The sequence below is a fragment of the Ixodes scapularis genome, unplaced genomic scaffold, assembly GCF_016920785.2.
Source record: "Ixodes scapularis isolate PalLabHiFi unplaced genomic scaffold, ASM1692078v2 PGA_scaffold0__279_contigs__length_252992795, whole genome shotgun sequence".
NCBI lineage: Eukaryota > Metazoa > Arthropoda > Arachnida > Ixodida > Ixodidae > Ixodes > Ixodes scapularis.
The window spans coordinates 216,592,239-216,608,234 of record NW_024609835.1 but is presented as its reverse complement, the minus strand read 5'-3'; the positions used below and the strand labels follow the sequence as shown (position 1 = coordinate 216,608,234).

The window sequence follows — 15,996 nt, the reverse complement described above, 5'->3', positions numbered from 1 at the left end:
CCACTCAGTGACAAGGAATATCTGTTCTAGCCCTTCAGGAGTTCAACCACACGCATTGTAAACACGTCCGCAGCGTATAGCAGGAGGTGCCCGCTGTAGGGAGGCAAACACGTGAATCGTCTAACAAACAAAACAAGTAGTGCGACTTCAGCGAGGGGAAGTAGGCAACGGAACCGTAATTTACCAAGAGATACGACATCGACAAAGAAAGAGGCAGTGTGAGTCCGGCAAGAAACTCGCGGCCTTTACATCGTTTCAAGTCTTTCGCCATTTCCTAGCTGGGTTTTATGAGCCGCGTTTCAACCTTTCATATTTCGTTTGTTTGCTTCTGCTTGGCTCTGTTTTTGATGGGTAAACTGGCGAAATAGATTGACACGACTTAAGTTATAGATAGAAGTAAAACGGAAAATAAAAACCGCAATGCCCCCAATTCCTGCGAGCCGGAATCGGTTCATTTGCGGAAATGTCATACTTCCAGGCACACCAACTAAAAGCACCAGAAACACGTAAAAGAAAATGCAATAGAAAACAAGGATTTTTGACTATAAAAATTAAGCTTGAGATCTCCGCTGCAGCCTAGTGAAGCAATGTTCTGGTATATTCCTGTCGACTCCTTCAACGGTAACGCTCACACGACGTCGCAGTTTTTTTTTTTAATCTGAATGTTGGTTACGCCCGGGCCAGCAACACTTCTTTTCTCGTGCAGTGACTACTATCAAAAGCCCGCGTGCTGCAGTTTTTCATGGCAGAATTGCACATCATTCCCGACAGCTGAAGAAACGTAGTTAGTGGCAAGTTCCGAGACATGCCATGGGCCAATGAAATCAGTTGATGAGGACCACGAAGAGGCAATAACAAAGTAAGAAGCGTGGGGAAACTATGACTGCCACTCCGTTTCGTAAGTTGCAACTATATTACGAAAATAAAAAAAAAAAAAAAAAGAATAAGAGGAATATGGTTCCGCAGGCCTCGAATAATGCCGTCTGCAGTATCAGTTTTTGTTGAAACAGAACTGAGGCGATGAAAAAGAGAATGAATGCATCCCCCTAAAAATGTAAGATTCCTTCCTTCAGTCTGAAAGGGGAAGATTTAGTGCGCAACCAGGAAAAAAAGAATGGGTCGGATGTTCTGAACAGTAATCACTGATGCGACCATCTGCCACCGGAGCCAGGCGGTCGTCTCTGAGGTCTCGGCCATTCCGATCCACCGGAGCCTATGACGCTTTGATATAAAAGACGTGTGTCGCGTACTGCTTGGGAATTAATCTCCTAGAAGGGAGATATCTCGAGATAGGATGCCCCTCCCCTTAGGGCGTTTCTCTCAGTCGGACGATGCCCGGTTGCTCTGGATTACTGTCGACTGGAGCGCCTCCTCGCTTCCGCTTTCTTGACCCGCGTCGACATTAGGCGCAGCCAAGCAGAGAGGACGAAGAGGACTCTCCTTAGTTATCGCCGACCATCGGGCTGTCGGCCGGACTGGGCCCCGGCATGGGAGCGGTAGATGGGATGCAGGCCAGTTTGTCTTGTGTTTCCAACTCCGCTAGTGTACAAATGAATCGACGGGACGAACGAAAGCCCCCTCATTACTCTCGTATTTTCACAAAAAACGCTACTGGATCCAAAATTTGTTTGGCTGTTCTTAAGAATGCTCTTTCTTTGCATTAATTTTCAGAATTCTCGAGCAACAAGGGTCTGTGGAAGCCTTTGTTTAAATATAATTTGAGAAATTAGTATTTTAGGGCTTGAATAGCATGAGGATTCGGAAGGATGGGTATTCTGGTTATATAATGCCGAAGCGATAGAGGACCATATGTGGCACTGCAGACAACTTGTGTTGTCCGTGTTTTTCTCTCTCTGCCTCGTTCGTTTTTATACAACACCAGAATTTATGGCTAACCATATTAAAAATGATAATTTCGCCCAGCAGTTTTTTTAGAACGTTTCGGTATTCTTTTCTTTGTCTTTTTGTGTTGCCGCAGACTCTCCTTTGGTTGCGCTTTTGTGCCTCGCGGTCCTCCGTAAAAGCTATCGATATATATATAAAACACTAATATGGATAATCAAATGTTTCGGTCGCGTCAAGCTTTTTTCGACAATTCTTACTTTACTGATTACACTTGTTTACAATTGTCCTATACTTCGCTGGCGTTCTGACTTTTTTTAAAAAAAAAAAAACATGGAAGACGGGTGTTTCCGACGTTTGCTAGCTGAGATTGCGTGCTGCGTCACCGCCACAACTTGAAACTAGTGGGCTCTTCATTCAGCAAGTGGCAGGCGTGTCTCCACTTAAGCGAATTCAGAACTAACAGTATGAAAAGAGAGTTGGTCAAAAACGTTGTCCGGGTAAACTACTGACCGGTTTGGTCTAGGTGAGGGGTCGAGAACTGGCGGCCCGCTGGCGAAATCCGACCCGCGAGGCCATATCATACGGCCCCTGCAGCGCTAACAAAAAAGCCCCGCCCCCCCCCCCCCCCCCCCCCTCCAAACACACTCACACGCACGCACACACGAACACACACACACATACTCTCGAGGACTAATGGCGCAAGAAACATGGTCGGTTGCACACCTTATGTAATCGGACGTATTAATTCTGAAACAGAACAAGAGGGGGTTAGTTTTCTATGCATATTCGCTCAAGTTGTGTACAAAAGTGATGCACTAAGAATCAATAATTAGGTAATAGTATCCAGCATAAACTGCTCCAAGTCACGGTTTTGTTCTATTGTCAATTTCAACAGTTTATGTCACAAGCAGAGGATTACTATGGAGATTTTGGTGAAGCGACCTGTCAAAAGTTTTGCATAAATCATTGTATATAGGACATCTTTACAAAGTGCAATTGGACTGGCGGATTTTAGTTCGTCTGGGTCTCTGGACGTTAAAAGCAGAGCTGAGTGTCCTTGAAAATGAGAGAGGCTGAACCTGGGCCCCAAGAGCCTTGAAAGATACAGGGGTAGAACAGGGCATAACAGTACACTGTGCGTAGAATCCTTCATGGTCGGAAGTTGATTCCTTCTCTCCCCCCCCCCCCCCCTCCCTCCAGTTTTTTATCCTGCCGCTCCGTCTCCGATTCGCGGGAATTTCGCCCGCTGCACCGAAAAGGTTGCCTACCCCTGGTCTAAGTATTTAAGCCTTTGCCCGGACAGACGAATGTCGTTGGCTCAATCCTCACTCACGGCTCAATTGTTTGCCTTACATCTGCCCCCTTTCCATTCCTCTAAACTTTAAAAAAATCATTCTCTATACCCTCTTCCTCGTTTCAACTGTAAACATGGATTCTTGGTCTACCAGTTGTCTGATCTTCGTTGCAGATCCTCCCGAGAAGCTGCATGTGTCCGTCGTCCAGCTGGACATGTCCGAGGGCGAGGTTCCCCGGGAGGTGACGTGCACGGCGTCGGCGCACCCGACGGCCGACTACCAGTGGCGGCTGGGCGCTCTGACGGTGTCCAGGGGACCCACGCTCTACTTCAACTCGACTGCCTCTAGAGATATGGCAGGCAACTACACCTGCGTCGTGAGCAATCGACACGGCAGAGCCATGGCCGCCACGCTAGTCACCGTGCGCCGTAAGTCAACCAGCAGTCCTGAAGAGTGCTCGGACAGTCAAGTGGATTGTCTAAATACCGAAGGGCAGTGTACGACTTATGTCCACATACTTAAGTTGAGTTATTTTACTTATGACGCAGTATCTCTAATCTGAGTTGTTGAATGGGCATTCGTGTAAAAGGGGGCAAGATGGGAGCAGGCAAACTCAACACCAAATGGCTCACCAGAGTGTTGAACAGGCTTGGATCGTATGGATCTTTTTAACGCGTTTTAATCTTTAGGAACACTTTGGTAAATTTATCAGACCCATTGAAAAATTTAAAAAAAATACGAACGGCAATAACTAATTTGAGAAGAAACACGTGGATGTCCCAGTTTACTAAGTCCTCATGTCTGATTCTGTTCCTAGAGTCCTCCATCCACTGCTGATGTATCAATATTTTTCTAAGGTCACTACCGAAATTGATATAGGTGATCACAGTACGCTAACGTGAAAGAATAGCCTGGGGATTTTACGCAAAAATTAAGCAATTTATTTAGCCAAAAACATTAAAAAACGAACAAGGAAGGAGATATTGACTCACGATGCTTACACTGTTAAGCACAAAGCCAACGCTTGTTGCTTATTGCGAGGAGTAGCGTATTTAAAATAAAAAAAAGAAGAAAACTATTGAATGTTCAATTGGTATGTATCGGGGATTAACTTGTCGCTAACTTTAATACAAAATGCGAAATAATTTGGCACATAATTTGTGACTGGCTCCCTTGGTATCACGTTGCACGTCCTTTCTTTTTTCTTGTAAAAACTTACACTTCGGTTTTGTCGTTATAATTAATATTCAAGTATATTTTATTTAATCACCAGCCAGAATATCCTGGCTGAGGACTGTATTTGTTTGTGCTATGTACCTCGGAAGACAATACGCTATTTTCGCTGTGTTTAGCATACGATTCGCTATATTTGGTTGCTAGAAAAACACTGCTTTTTTTTCTTTTTCTCGTAAGACCAAGCATCGGGCACTTTGTTTGGAACTCGAAATCTCTTATGACTTCAAAAATGAAGAAAAATATGATTTTTCGATTCTGTGTAGACTTGGCATCACTGTTCTCGGTCGTCTGCCTAGGGCTGAAGGTACTCAGGAAGAAAACGTCCTTTAAGCAACTCGAGGTGCCGCTCGCAAGCGAGGCCCTGAACAAAAAAAAAGCTTATGGCTTTCTTGACTTCAGTAGTCGAATACGACTGGTATTTTTCTTTTATTTTCTTTATTTTCATTAACAAAATTTTGGGAATAAAAAAAAATTAAAACAGTCACTTCCTCCTATGTGTGTGTTTTTTTTTATTTCTATTTTTTTGTTCTCGGCTTTAGCTTTGCGTGCTAGAGTTTTTGGCCTGGCGGCTCAGCACTCCTTTTTTCTTCTCCTATGGAACGAATCTGAGAGTAAAAGGTACGTTTCGCTGAGGGCAGCAATTTTAACGTTCAATTAATTAACGCGATGTTAAAGGGGGCGGGAGGAGGAGGTTCATAAGGCCGTCGGGGACAAAATGATTGGATGCTGCAAACAAACGAGAAAGAATGACCGTTACAGTAATATATCGCTTGACCTCCGTATTAGACTACGCATTTAGTTAAAATTGAATGGAAAGCGCCGAATAAACAAGGACCAAGAAGGGGACAGAGACGAAGCGCACTCACAACTGAAGGTTTATTGAAAACAACATTGACTATTAATACCGTCTATCAGGGTGTTGGCTCAAAAAGAAAAACTCTTTATCAGTTAAGTGCAGTGACGGCGCACTAATACACAGACTCACCCCTTGCTCTCTTATGCGGAATGCCTCGTGTATTTCTCGCGCTGTTTTGTTTTCGTATCTGCCCAGAACTGTTGTTTTTTCCAATTCCGGGCTACATGGGCACCTATCACAATGCACCGCAAGATTGCCCGACGGGGACTGTTTGACTGACCAGGCATGTTCTCTGGCCCTTTCATTTATGCAACGCCCCGTTTGGCCGACATACGATTTCCCGCAACTCAATGGTATGTTATACACCACTGACGTTGCACACTCCACGTATTGATTAGCGTGTTTCTTTTGACACACCTTACCCTCTCCCTTTTTGTTGTTTATTTTTGAACACAAGTGAGACAGCTTATGCGGCGCTGAAAACACCACTGGCACTTCAAAATGAGCCGCCACTTTTTTTAGATTGTGCGAAAGGTTATGAATATAAGGAATCACCGCCGGTCTTGTTAGTTGTCTGGAAGGAATATGATCGTCATCTTTTCTTTTCATCTTGGAAACAAGGTTATCCGCTACTTCCACCAAGAAGCGATCGGGGTACCCTCCTCGTTTTAGACGATTCACCTGCGTGAGGAAGCTTTCATCCGCGACATGGTGGCATGATTTTGCAAGGGAGGCTCTCATTAGGCACGATGCTGTTCCCCTTTTAACGAGTTTGGATTGCGCAGAATTGAAGGGCAGAACCCCTTTCTTAGTTCGCGGCTCATATTTCCAACAAACATGGTCACCTTCGAAGTTGAGGCTCAAATCCAAAAACTGAAGCCTTCCCCTCGTCATAGTTTCATGGGTGAACGTCAATCCGTGTGAATTCAAGTTAAAACAATCCAACACATCGCTGATTAAGTCCATGGTAACAGTAACGGACTTAGGGGCAAGCACCAAGAAATCATCGACATACCGACAGATTGTGAACTTCCCCATTTTTTCAATATCATTGCATATTCTCTTATCACATCCAGCCAAAAATATATCGCAAAGCACTGGCGCAACACGGGAACCGATACATATGCCTCGCTTTTGAACATAAACGCCATCCCCAAAGGACACAAAGGTTGAGGTAAGATAGCATTCTAGTAACTCTAAAAAAGATTCCACACTTACTCCGCTCGAATTTCTAAAGCATATTTCATCGTTTTCTTCAATGCAGTTTTTTACCGCTGGGAACAGCTTATCATGCGGGATGGAATAGAAAAGGTCCTCCACGTCAATAGAAAAGCCTCCACCGTAGGACTGGTCGCCCTTCGCCAAAAATTCTATGACAGCCTCCGAGTTCCGCACCAGGAATGGGTCCCTCAATTCAAGGCCGGCCAACTGCCTGCTAAGGAAGCCCCCGACTTCTTTTTGCCACGTATCCCTTTCCGTTACGATCGCTCTAAACGGAAAGTTTACTTTGTGGGTCTTGACATTAAAGAACACATCCAGACTGAGTTTTTTGGCGGCTTGTATCTTCTTCGCGAGCTGGCTCAGCTGCAGCCTGTCACACAGATCCCTGGCAGACGTCTTGACTTTGCTGAGGGAAATCTTGTTCACTTGCCTGAAGTTCTTGAGGATGGCGGCGTGGGACTTTTCACCGAAGAGCCCTTCAGGCAGAACCACGAAACCTCCCTCCTTGTCCGCAGTCAGAAGCTTGAGTTGGCTCTCCCTGAAGTATGTCACCACATTGCGTGTCCTTATCGTCTCTCTCCTGTTGTTCGGCTTACTTCTGATGACGTCGACGGCCTCTGAAATGCATCGCTCCCTTTCTTCCGGAATGACTCGGTCAGCGAGGGTTCTCGCCAGGCAGAGTTTCTCAATGGGTTTAGGAGTGGGCTGGATGCTGAACTTCGGTCCAAGTTCCAAGATCTCGGTGACCTCCTTGGGCGCTTGCGCTCCTCCCAGGAAAAGGACTTGGTTGGGTAACGGAGCACTTGCTTTCTTCTTCCTTGGCAAAGAGACCAACAGCTTCTCCCACATTAGTTAAAATTTCCGTTCGCAAACAATCATGTTTAGGTCAAAATGATATACTCGCTCTGGTCTTGTATCTAGGCGTATGTGAAATATGTGACCTAAAGGGTGTCTACACCTGGTCCTGTTTTGATGCTTGGCTTTGCGGCGTTGACCTGATTTCAACGTCGAATGAAAGTGAAGAAGATTTTATACATTTTTATTTATTTTAATGCTTTTACGAAACATACCCTGATTTTAATTACATTCAAGTTGTGTTTAACATCCACTTTCTGGAACAAAAAAAGAGGAGGTGTGTAGACAAGCTCTTAGCAAGCAATGTCCAAAACCAGTTAGTGTAGGTGGTAACTAAATTGATACATCATCTCTTTTTTATCTTAATTATATTCCAAATGTACACAAAACAAAATATATTTCAAGTATCACACGTAGCGCCAAAGTTGTAATTTCACAGATGTGTTTGACGCTAGCCCTACATGCACCTCCTTGAAACATTAAATATACTTTGTTTAAGAAAGCTCCGTCGCCTCTTGTCTTATCGCTGTTCAATAAGGCCCAGGCATTTCGCACAAAAACTGCAGCCGCAACCTAAATTGGCCATCAAGTTGAAAAGCCGTCTAGAGACACGTTATTTTACGGCGATGCGGGAAGAAACGCCAAGTCGCCAACGCTGTCCCGAGCGGATATAAAAGCCTCGAGCAACGGCCTACTCCACGGCGCGACGAACAGCGTACAAAACGAAAGCCATTGCGTGTGCCGCGGCCTGTGTCTGATTGTTTGCTCTGCTATAGTAGCGCTCTCCCGAGCACAGCCGACCGACATGTCTTGACTGGAAAATGTCTTGCTTCTTTTCCTATTTCTCTCCGCATCCAGACATTTTTGCCCTCATCCGCGTCAGCCTTGTGTCGTGAAAGCTATCTTCTCTCACTGAGTTCAATTTCAACTTAATCGCTTTCTATATCAAGCTGGCGTCGCGCGGCATGCCTTTCCGGCTTCCCTTCTTTTCCTCCGGAGTTATCGATCCAAGAGCTTCTTTTGTTCGCGCGTTCTCCGGGTGACGTCCATCGGCGTCAAGCTATTTCGCTCTCGCCCTTCCCAACCTCCGGACTTTTTTTGCCACTCACACAGTCCCGCCTTCCGCCATCAAAGACGCCTCTAAAAACACACACAAAAAAAAGCAACGATCAGTAGGCCCAACTCTAAAGATAGAGACCTATAAGGACTTAAGCTCGGTCGCCATTCACGTTCGCTATCTTTCAGGGAAATAAAAGTCACTGCGAGTCGGCCAAAATATCTTCAGAAGAGCGAAGAAGGGCCGGGCATAGTAGAACGAGCGAGGGACAGCGTTAAACCAAAACTCGTATTATTCCTTTTCCAGCCAACTCTGTTCCCTTTCGTAACAAAATAGGGAAGAGATAAAAAAAAACAAAAAAAAACGATATAACAAACGGGTGGAAGGATTGCGATGAAGGAAGCAAAGCGACGCGGGAACCTTTGAAACGTGAACAGCCTCCGAGTGCACTTGTTTCATGCTGGGGTTTCTCAAGTGCATTCTGCGCATATATTTTGTTTTAGAAGAGCCTCGGACTGCGTAAACCCACCGCGGGTTAGAACTTGCACTTTTGGGGGAGGAGGAGGGGGGAGGCGGAGAGCTGTGCGGTTGGAGGAAGAGTCGTCAGTGCGGCTGCCTTCAAGTGACGGGCCTTGGCATTCGTGGTCGTCCAGGCAATAACCCAACCGCCCGCGGAATCGACGAAAGGGCCCGCGTGAAAACAGGTCGGGCCACGCGAAGACACGTACGCGGTTATGAGTTCCGTGCCCGCTCGCCAACGCAGGGCTGCTGTCTCTGCGGTGCGACGTTCCCATTCTGTGGGGTCCCAACTATTTTTCTCTCCAGTACACTTCTTTTTTTTTTTTGTCTACTGCTCCGTTATACGCTCCCGATTCCTGAAGTTCTTATTTTGGCTATCTAAGTTTCCTTTGTTAACAAAAAAAAAAAAAAGGACAGAATAAATGCATTTTATGTTATCGTGCATATTCGCCGTCTACACGGAAGAGCTAGCAATCTAGCGAGGAAGAAAAAAAAAATATGATTCGAAAATATATTTCCCCCGCTTCTGGTGGCGAATATGCTTGAAGCCCGGCGTTGATGTTATTCTCAGCTTGAGTGTGTCCCTTTGGATCGGATGTGATGCGGGTTCTCTAAGTTCGCGCCAAAAAAAAAAATGTATTCAAACATTGCACAAAAAAAAATTTACCGAAACGTTTTTGTGACGCAGATTGAGTTTGTTTACATTTCATGTTATTTATGTCCGTGGGCCACATCGAGCCTTCTATCTTTTTGTCTGTGTCTCACTTTCTCTCTCGTTCTCGTCCGCTGAATTTTCTTCCAAGGCGTCCCCAGTTTCGTACGCGTGTGTGCAGTGGAAGTGGCAGCACCGAGCGGTGGCAAGATTGCCCTGGAAGTTTACACTGACCCGGATTAGAATCCGCGGCCTACTGAGCAACGAAGCAAACCCTTTGGTGGCATTCGGCGGGAGATGGCGGAAATGCGGGATTACGGTGCCGTAATTGAAACACGCTGTCTTGACTCGCTCGGCGAGTGCTCGTATTTTGGGGACAGTTGTTGGTGTCGTTTTTCGCTTTTTGGAACACGTAGGAGATATAACTTGATTAAAATATGTATTTAAATAAAGCGCTTTATTTTCTCTGTTTAGGGTAGAAGTTTTCTCATACGTGCGTCCATGATGTAATCTGGGCTGTTTACCCTGCTTTGAAAAAAAATAAGAAAAATGCTTAAAAACGTACCATCGTTATTTTAATACCTTTTGCCAAAATATTTTTGTACATGTATGACGAGTACTTTTCACTTTAGAGCGCATAAAACACGTGGTTGTGAAAAGTGATTTGGATTCAACTCTTGAATGTTCATGAAGATGCGGCTTTGAGGTAGCTGCCAGCTAAGTGCGTCAATACCCAAAACGCGACACGGATATACATATGCCACATACTGCTAGATCAGCAAAATCACTCTACACTAAGACGCAGTCTTCATTTTTTATATTTATCAGGATAAATACATTGAGTCTTGTTACTTTGTAAACTAAAATCATGCGGAAGCACGAGGGAGTATATTTTTAAATTTCACACATTTTTCTTCTCAAGACTGCTCAAATTCAGATAGGCGTATACATTCTTAAGGCTCAGGCTACAATGCTTTGGCGGTTGTGTACTTCTTCTAAAATAACGCCTTTTAATACACTGTTTCAGCATAACGTGACCAAAAGAATATTCTACGACCATGGCAAGCCAATCAAAGCTTAGGCGCGAGGCACGTGGCAAATTGTATTGTCACACTGTGCTCGCGCTATCGCATTTATTTGGGTATACACTCGGTTGCTTCTATCGATTCATCAGGACCGTTGATTTCACCTGATTTTAAAGTATGCTGACATTGAGGATTCTGTGTTTATGCCCATGCATCTACAATTTTCGGAACAGTCTTCAAAGAAAACTCCGAGAACAATTAAAATTTTGAGAGCGACCTGCACGTACACCCGCCGGCAATATGATGATGAACGCCGAACCATCGATCGCTCCGTGCTATCAGCGCGATGAGGCGGCTGCCGTGACGCCTTGCTTTCTTATCGCGATATGTAGGTGAACGCCGGACCGTCCACCGCTCCGTGCTATCAGCGCCTAGACGTGGCTGCCACGGCAGCCGCTTCATGGCGCTGATAGCACGGAGCGGTCGACGGCTCGGCGTTCACCTTCATATCGCACACTACTGTACTCTCACCTTCCCTATTCTGTCTGCAAACTTGTGCGCACCTTAAAGTTGGGATCAAGCCCGAGGGAAGAGCTTTGTGTACTTATTTTATCGCGAGAGCGCCAGCAAAACGAGAAATAAAATGATTATCACAACAAATAAAAACGACTTTGAAGAAGAGTCGAGACGTAGAGGGTTCCCCGGTGCTATTTTCTATTGCTTTCTGGAACGACACTCGATGGCAACGGGATATTGGGAACAGGCTTTAACCACTCCGTCTTACGAAAAGTGTGCCGTTACCTCAGCATTTTAATGTCCCTATCGCCGAGTGCCTCTGAAAACCTCTTCACGACGCTGACCAAGGGTCCTCTCGAGCCAAGGTTACATGGGAGAAGGGCGTCGCGCATGCAGCGGAGCTCCCATCGATTCCTTCGCCAAGTCCTCGAGCTCTCCTCCTCGGGCACCTTATCACGACCCGAAGGCCTCGCTCGGCTTCGCTAATGGTTTGGTAATGAGGCTAGCCGCTCGCCACCATTACAGGTGCGTTCAAGATGCACCTTCGTCGGACGACGCCCTCCCTCGCGCCTCGACCAGCGCGGCCATAACTCTGCACGGCGTCCCGCCAGTCAGTACCCCGGAAGCCGCCCGGAGTGGCGCCGACCGTTCCTAATTTCCGTGGACGCCGGCTTCCTCGGAATAGAGTCCCCGCGCCGCGCCGCAAGAAAATGAGCCACATCGCACTCCTTCGCGACTAAAGCTGGACCGCAATGGAAGCCAGAACGCGTTTGCATATTCGCAAAGGCTTAAGAGTCACGGCTCAGTCCCGGATGCTCGATTGCGTCAGCCGACTTGCTGATTTCGTCGTGGCGGTTTGGAAGATTGAAGTTGATTGGCTACCCAATTGGAAAAAGTGCCGTGGCGCATCACGTCTTTGAGTGATGAGTGGCACAACCGGTGTTTATCTTCCGCTTCGGTCCACCTCAATGCGAAAGGCACGTGCCACCTCGCGGCCACCATGATTGCGTGGACTGCGCTCGGCCTGAGCCGAGACGAATGTATCTGACGCGCTGCGGTCAGTTAGACTTCGTCGTCGGCAGGATTGGTGTGGCAGAGAAGGGGGCAAAGGGAAGTGAGGGAGCGGTGACCTGCAAATGCATTTTGGGAAGGGCTTGGCGAGATATGTGTTTAGATAGCCCGTCGGGTTTCTTGACCGAAGCCCTCCGCGTTTTCGGCTAGGGATGGTTTTTTTCCTAATGAGGAGGGATTTTTTGGCAGACCCGCATTTACAAGGCTCGCCAGAGGAGCGCTTCATTTCTGGCAGAAGATTTTCCTGGGATTGGGTTTAGGTCTGGGTTTGAGGAGGATCATGATTTTCGCTATCGTGGTAGAGTACAGATTTGGGATATGTTGTGGTGTTTTATAAGAGAAATGACATCTTACTTATATAGGTTACGTGTTTTTAAACAAATACAGCAAAAAATATTTTATTTTTTAATTTGGAAGGAGTAGTATATGCTTAGAGAGTCATCAGTACTTCAGTAAATATTTAAATCAAGAAAATGCATATTTGTAATAATTCTGATTATCCATATTACCTCCTTCAAACAGTTTTCTTTTACAAAACGGGAGTGGAGTTTTGGTACATTTATAGACTAACTGACTCCGGATATTTATCAAAAGGCGTCAATGCCTATAAGAGAAGACAAAATGGGAACTGAGACTTGCAAGGAACTCTCGCGCAAATTCATTGAAAGCGCAGGAATAAAGTGAATTACAAAATAAACCAAAATGTTACGCGGTAAGGATTTTTATGTTTTTGTTTATTTTTGTGTTTCTAAAAGGGTGAGGTCATATCTTCAGAAGTTGTCGGAGTTTGGCTTAAGGAATTATCTACAGTTATTGCAGTTGCCATTTTCTTTTTTCTTTCAAATTATAAAACACCGATTTTTGTTTGCCCTTAGTAGAGCTTTATATATGGCAGAATATACCGGAACATTCTATTAGCCATTTCGCAATTATTAAAATGCCGTAATTGTTTTTTTATGCAAGACTCTTAACATCGACCCATCCATTAAATAATTTTCCTGTCTAATTTTTTCACGTTGCTTGCCAGGCACCTCTCGCGACCATTAATATTCTAGCAAAGAAGTGTTCACTCTACAACGTTTGTAAGTTACTTTTCTGCAGAATAAGAGGACACCCAATCACACTGCACAATAAAAGGATCCTAGCAAAGATACGATTAGTCCTGATAAAAATCAATAGGCACTGGTATAATTAGCAAGTTTATAGTAATGCTCGTTTTGCATACGCAGATTGCATTTTGGGGTATAATTGTATTATGAGCTTGAACATTCGTTGGACCCTTTTGCTGTTCGCCGTGATTTTCTGTCTCGGTGTTCTCCGTTCTCCACAAAAAGTGAGCTCACAAACGTTTTTAATCCAAAGCGTTACCTGTCAAATAGAGCGGAGCCAACGGCGTCTGTAACCGCAAAAAAAAAAAAAAAAAAAAAAAAAACGCGAACGAAACGCAAATTGTTTAGTGGCTGAGCAAAAGGGCTCCTAGATAGCCATTGGTGGTTGCTTGGAGAGAGCGCGTGTGATTGGCCGCCGCTCTCATGTCAGGCGTGGCCGGAAGGGGGGGGGGGGGGGGGGGGGGGGGGGCTGCGGCCGGATTAGGAGAGCGCGCGATCCGCCGCCGGTCTCGCGGCATGCGTTGCAGGAGCAGGGATGGTGGGGCCGGGCTGCGGCCGCTTTACGAGAGCTCGCGCAAAGCCGCAGGCCGCCAACTCGGCAGTAGCGAAACGTGGCCGTGACGCCAATATATCGAGGACAAATGAAGAAAGCGAAAGAACGACATTCATGGTTTCGCATTCACAACTCATAAGAGATGCTTAAGTGTCCTCAGAAGTATTGTTTTTTTTTGTAGATTTTTTTTTGTAAATTATGATGGCCTTGCACTTATTACAAAAGCAAGGATCCTCCACTTGCATGTTGTTCAATCCGCTATATATGCTAACACTCGGGGATTCCACGTGCGCAGACCGGCCGCACTGCGTGATTGTCAAAGAGCACGACGCCTCGGGCCACATCGTGCTGACGTGCGAGGCCCAGGCAGTGCCGGCGGTGTCCCAGTTTGCCTGGCTCCGCAATAACCGCACCGTGCAAGAGGACCACGGACCGCGGAGCACTCTCGTACTGCCCGACCGGAACCCGGACTCGTTCGGGGCCTACTCCTGCGTGGCCAGCAACGCCGTCGGACACTCTGAGCCCTGCCAGCTCAAGCTCAGCAGGCTGCCAAGTGAGTTGCTCGTGCGACTCGTTCGTTTTTCCATATTTGTATCGTATACGACGTAAAAAAATGTGAGCAGCAGGAGGCTCTGCTGCTGCTCACAACCTTTTTTACGTGTGGTAGTCTTTTTTTGGGGAAGAATCGCTTATTATCACATGAGATACTGTATATGACATTAGCTTTTGTCTTCTCTCGAATAAATACTTTCTATAGGAATTTTTTAAAGGTTAACATGGAAGTTAAATGCGAAGATAGAAAATTGGTCATTGTTCAATAATTAAAAACGACACAGTGCCATATATTTAAATTTAAACAAAAATAAGTAAACTAAAATGTAAGCATGTATATATTGATACACAATACAGGAAACAATATCAATCAGCGGATGTGTACATAAAACACACAAAAAAACGTTATCAGAACAAATAAAATATGACTACCTAAATAACCTTTTAAAAGCGGTAGCACGAACGCACCAAATAAATAAGCAAAGCCACTACACATAGCATCAGATCTCCAAGATCTTGAATGACGCCAGTGTCAATGTAATCTCTAAAAGTATAGACTTAAATTGGGCCACTTGGTAACAGTTATACGTGATGAAAAAACAGCGTCATCAAAGTCTGACGAAGAACAAAATAACGAACATGACATCACAACGGCTGACTCTCAACTGAAGTGTATTCTATGAAAAGAAAAAAAAAAAACTTCTTAAACAGATTACACACACACACACAGAGTAAAGTGCACGCCTACCAGGTAACTAGAGTCCGCATGGATTTCGCCTTACAAATAACGTACCTTAAATCAATCATGAGTGTCGATTGGAAAGACAGAAATCTCTGCACCCCCTATTCCCCTGGTAGGAGTGCATTTTAATATGTTGTGTGTGTGATCTGTTTAAGAGGTTGTCTTTGTTTACTTTTTGTAGACTGAACCTCACTTACGAGTCAGCCGTTGTCCTGTAGTTTTCGTCTACTGTTCTAAGTTCGTGTGCTGATGAGGATTTCGCCTTCTTTTTAAGTTTAAGGGTTATAGGGCCGATTCCGACAGGGGATAGACTGATGGATATCACGATTCTAATTGCATCCATACTAACTCTATTTTTCGCAAATACTTTACTTTTCTATATTCACTTTCAAAAGACGAGAAAGGTGCACTACGAAACGTCCGGCGTACCACACGACGCGTCGAAAAGATGACTGAATACGCAAGAATTTGTCTTGCTTGAATTCATCTGTGCCCTCGTGGCAACCAGTTATGGAACTTTAAAGCACACATGTGGTTAGAAATTATTGGACAAGTACAAATCATTAGCTTTGAAGCACTTACATAAGGAGTCATGATTTGGCTATCTTTTCAAGGAGTCGTAAATATGTCAGGGGTTTAACTGCGGACTTGTACATCTACTCTCTTTTTAAGCAAGCGCGCACAGTTTTTGCTAAAATATTACGACTTGAATTTGCAGTGTTTGCGCGTATGGTGAGTGCTTTCCAAGTTACCTTTTGTATGAATAAAAATGCGTATGCTGTGATGTAAAAAGAAAACAAGAAAGTATGAACTTAGAACAATTAATGGAAATCCCATTGTTTTACAAAACAAACATTGCGTCGCATGAAGCATGTGAAAAACCGAGTTTCGT

General features: G+C 45.1%; 1 protein-coding gene across 1 annotated transcript in view; it reads left to right on the top strand.

The window, feature by feature from the left end:
* Positions 1-15,996, top strand: part of LOC8033560 (hemicentin-1) — a 211,206-nt gene that overhangs the window by 151,893 nt on the left and 43,317 nt on the right. Inside the window, exons 8-9 of the mRNA XM_040500344.2 lie at positions 3,314-3,568; positions 14,106-14,363. Of these exons, the coding sequence (XP_040356278.1) occupies positions 3,314-3,568; positions 14,106-14,363 (513 nt within the window). The remainder of the gene's footprint in view (positions 1-3,313; positions 3,569-14,105; positions 14,364-15,996) is intronic.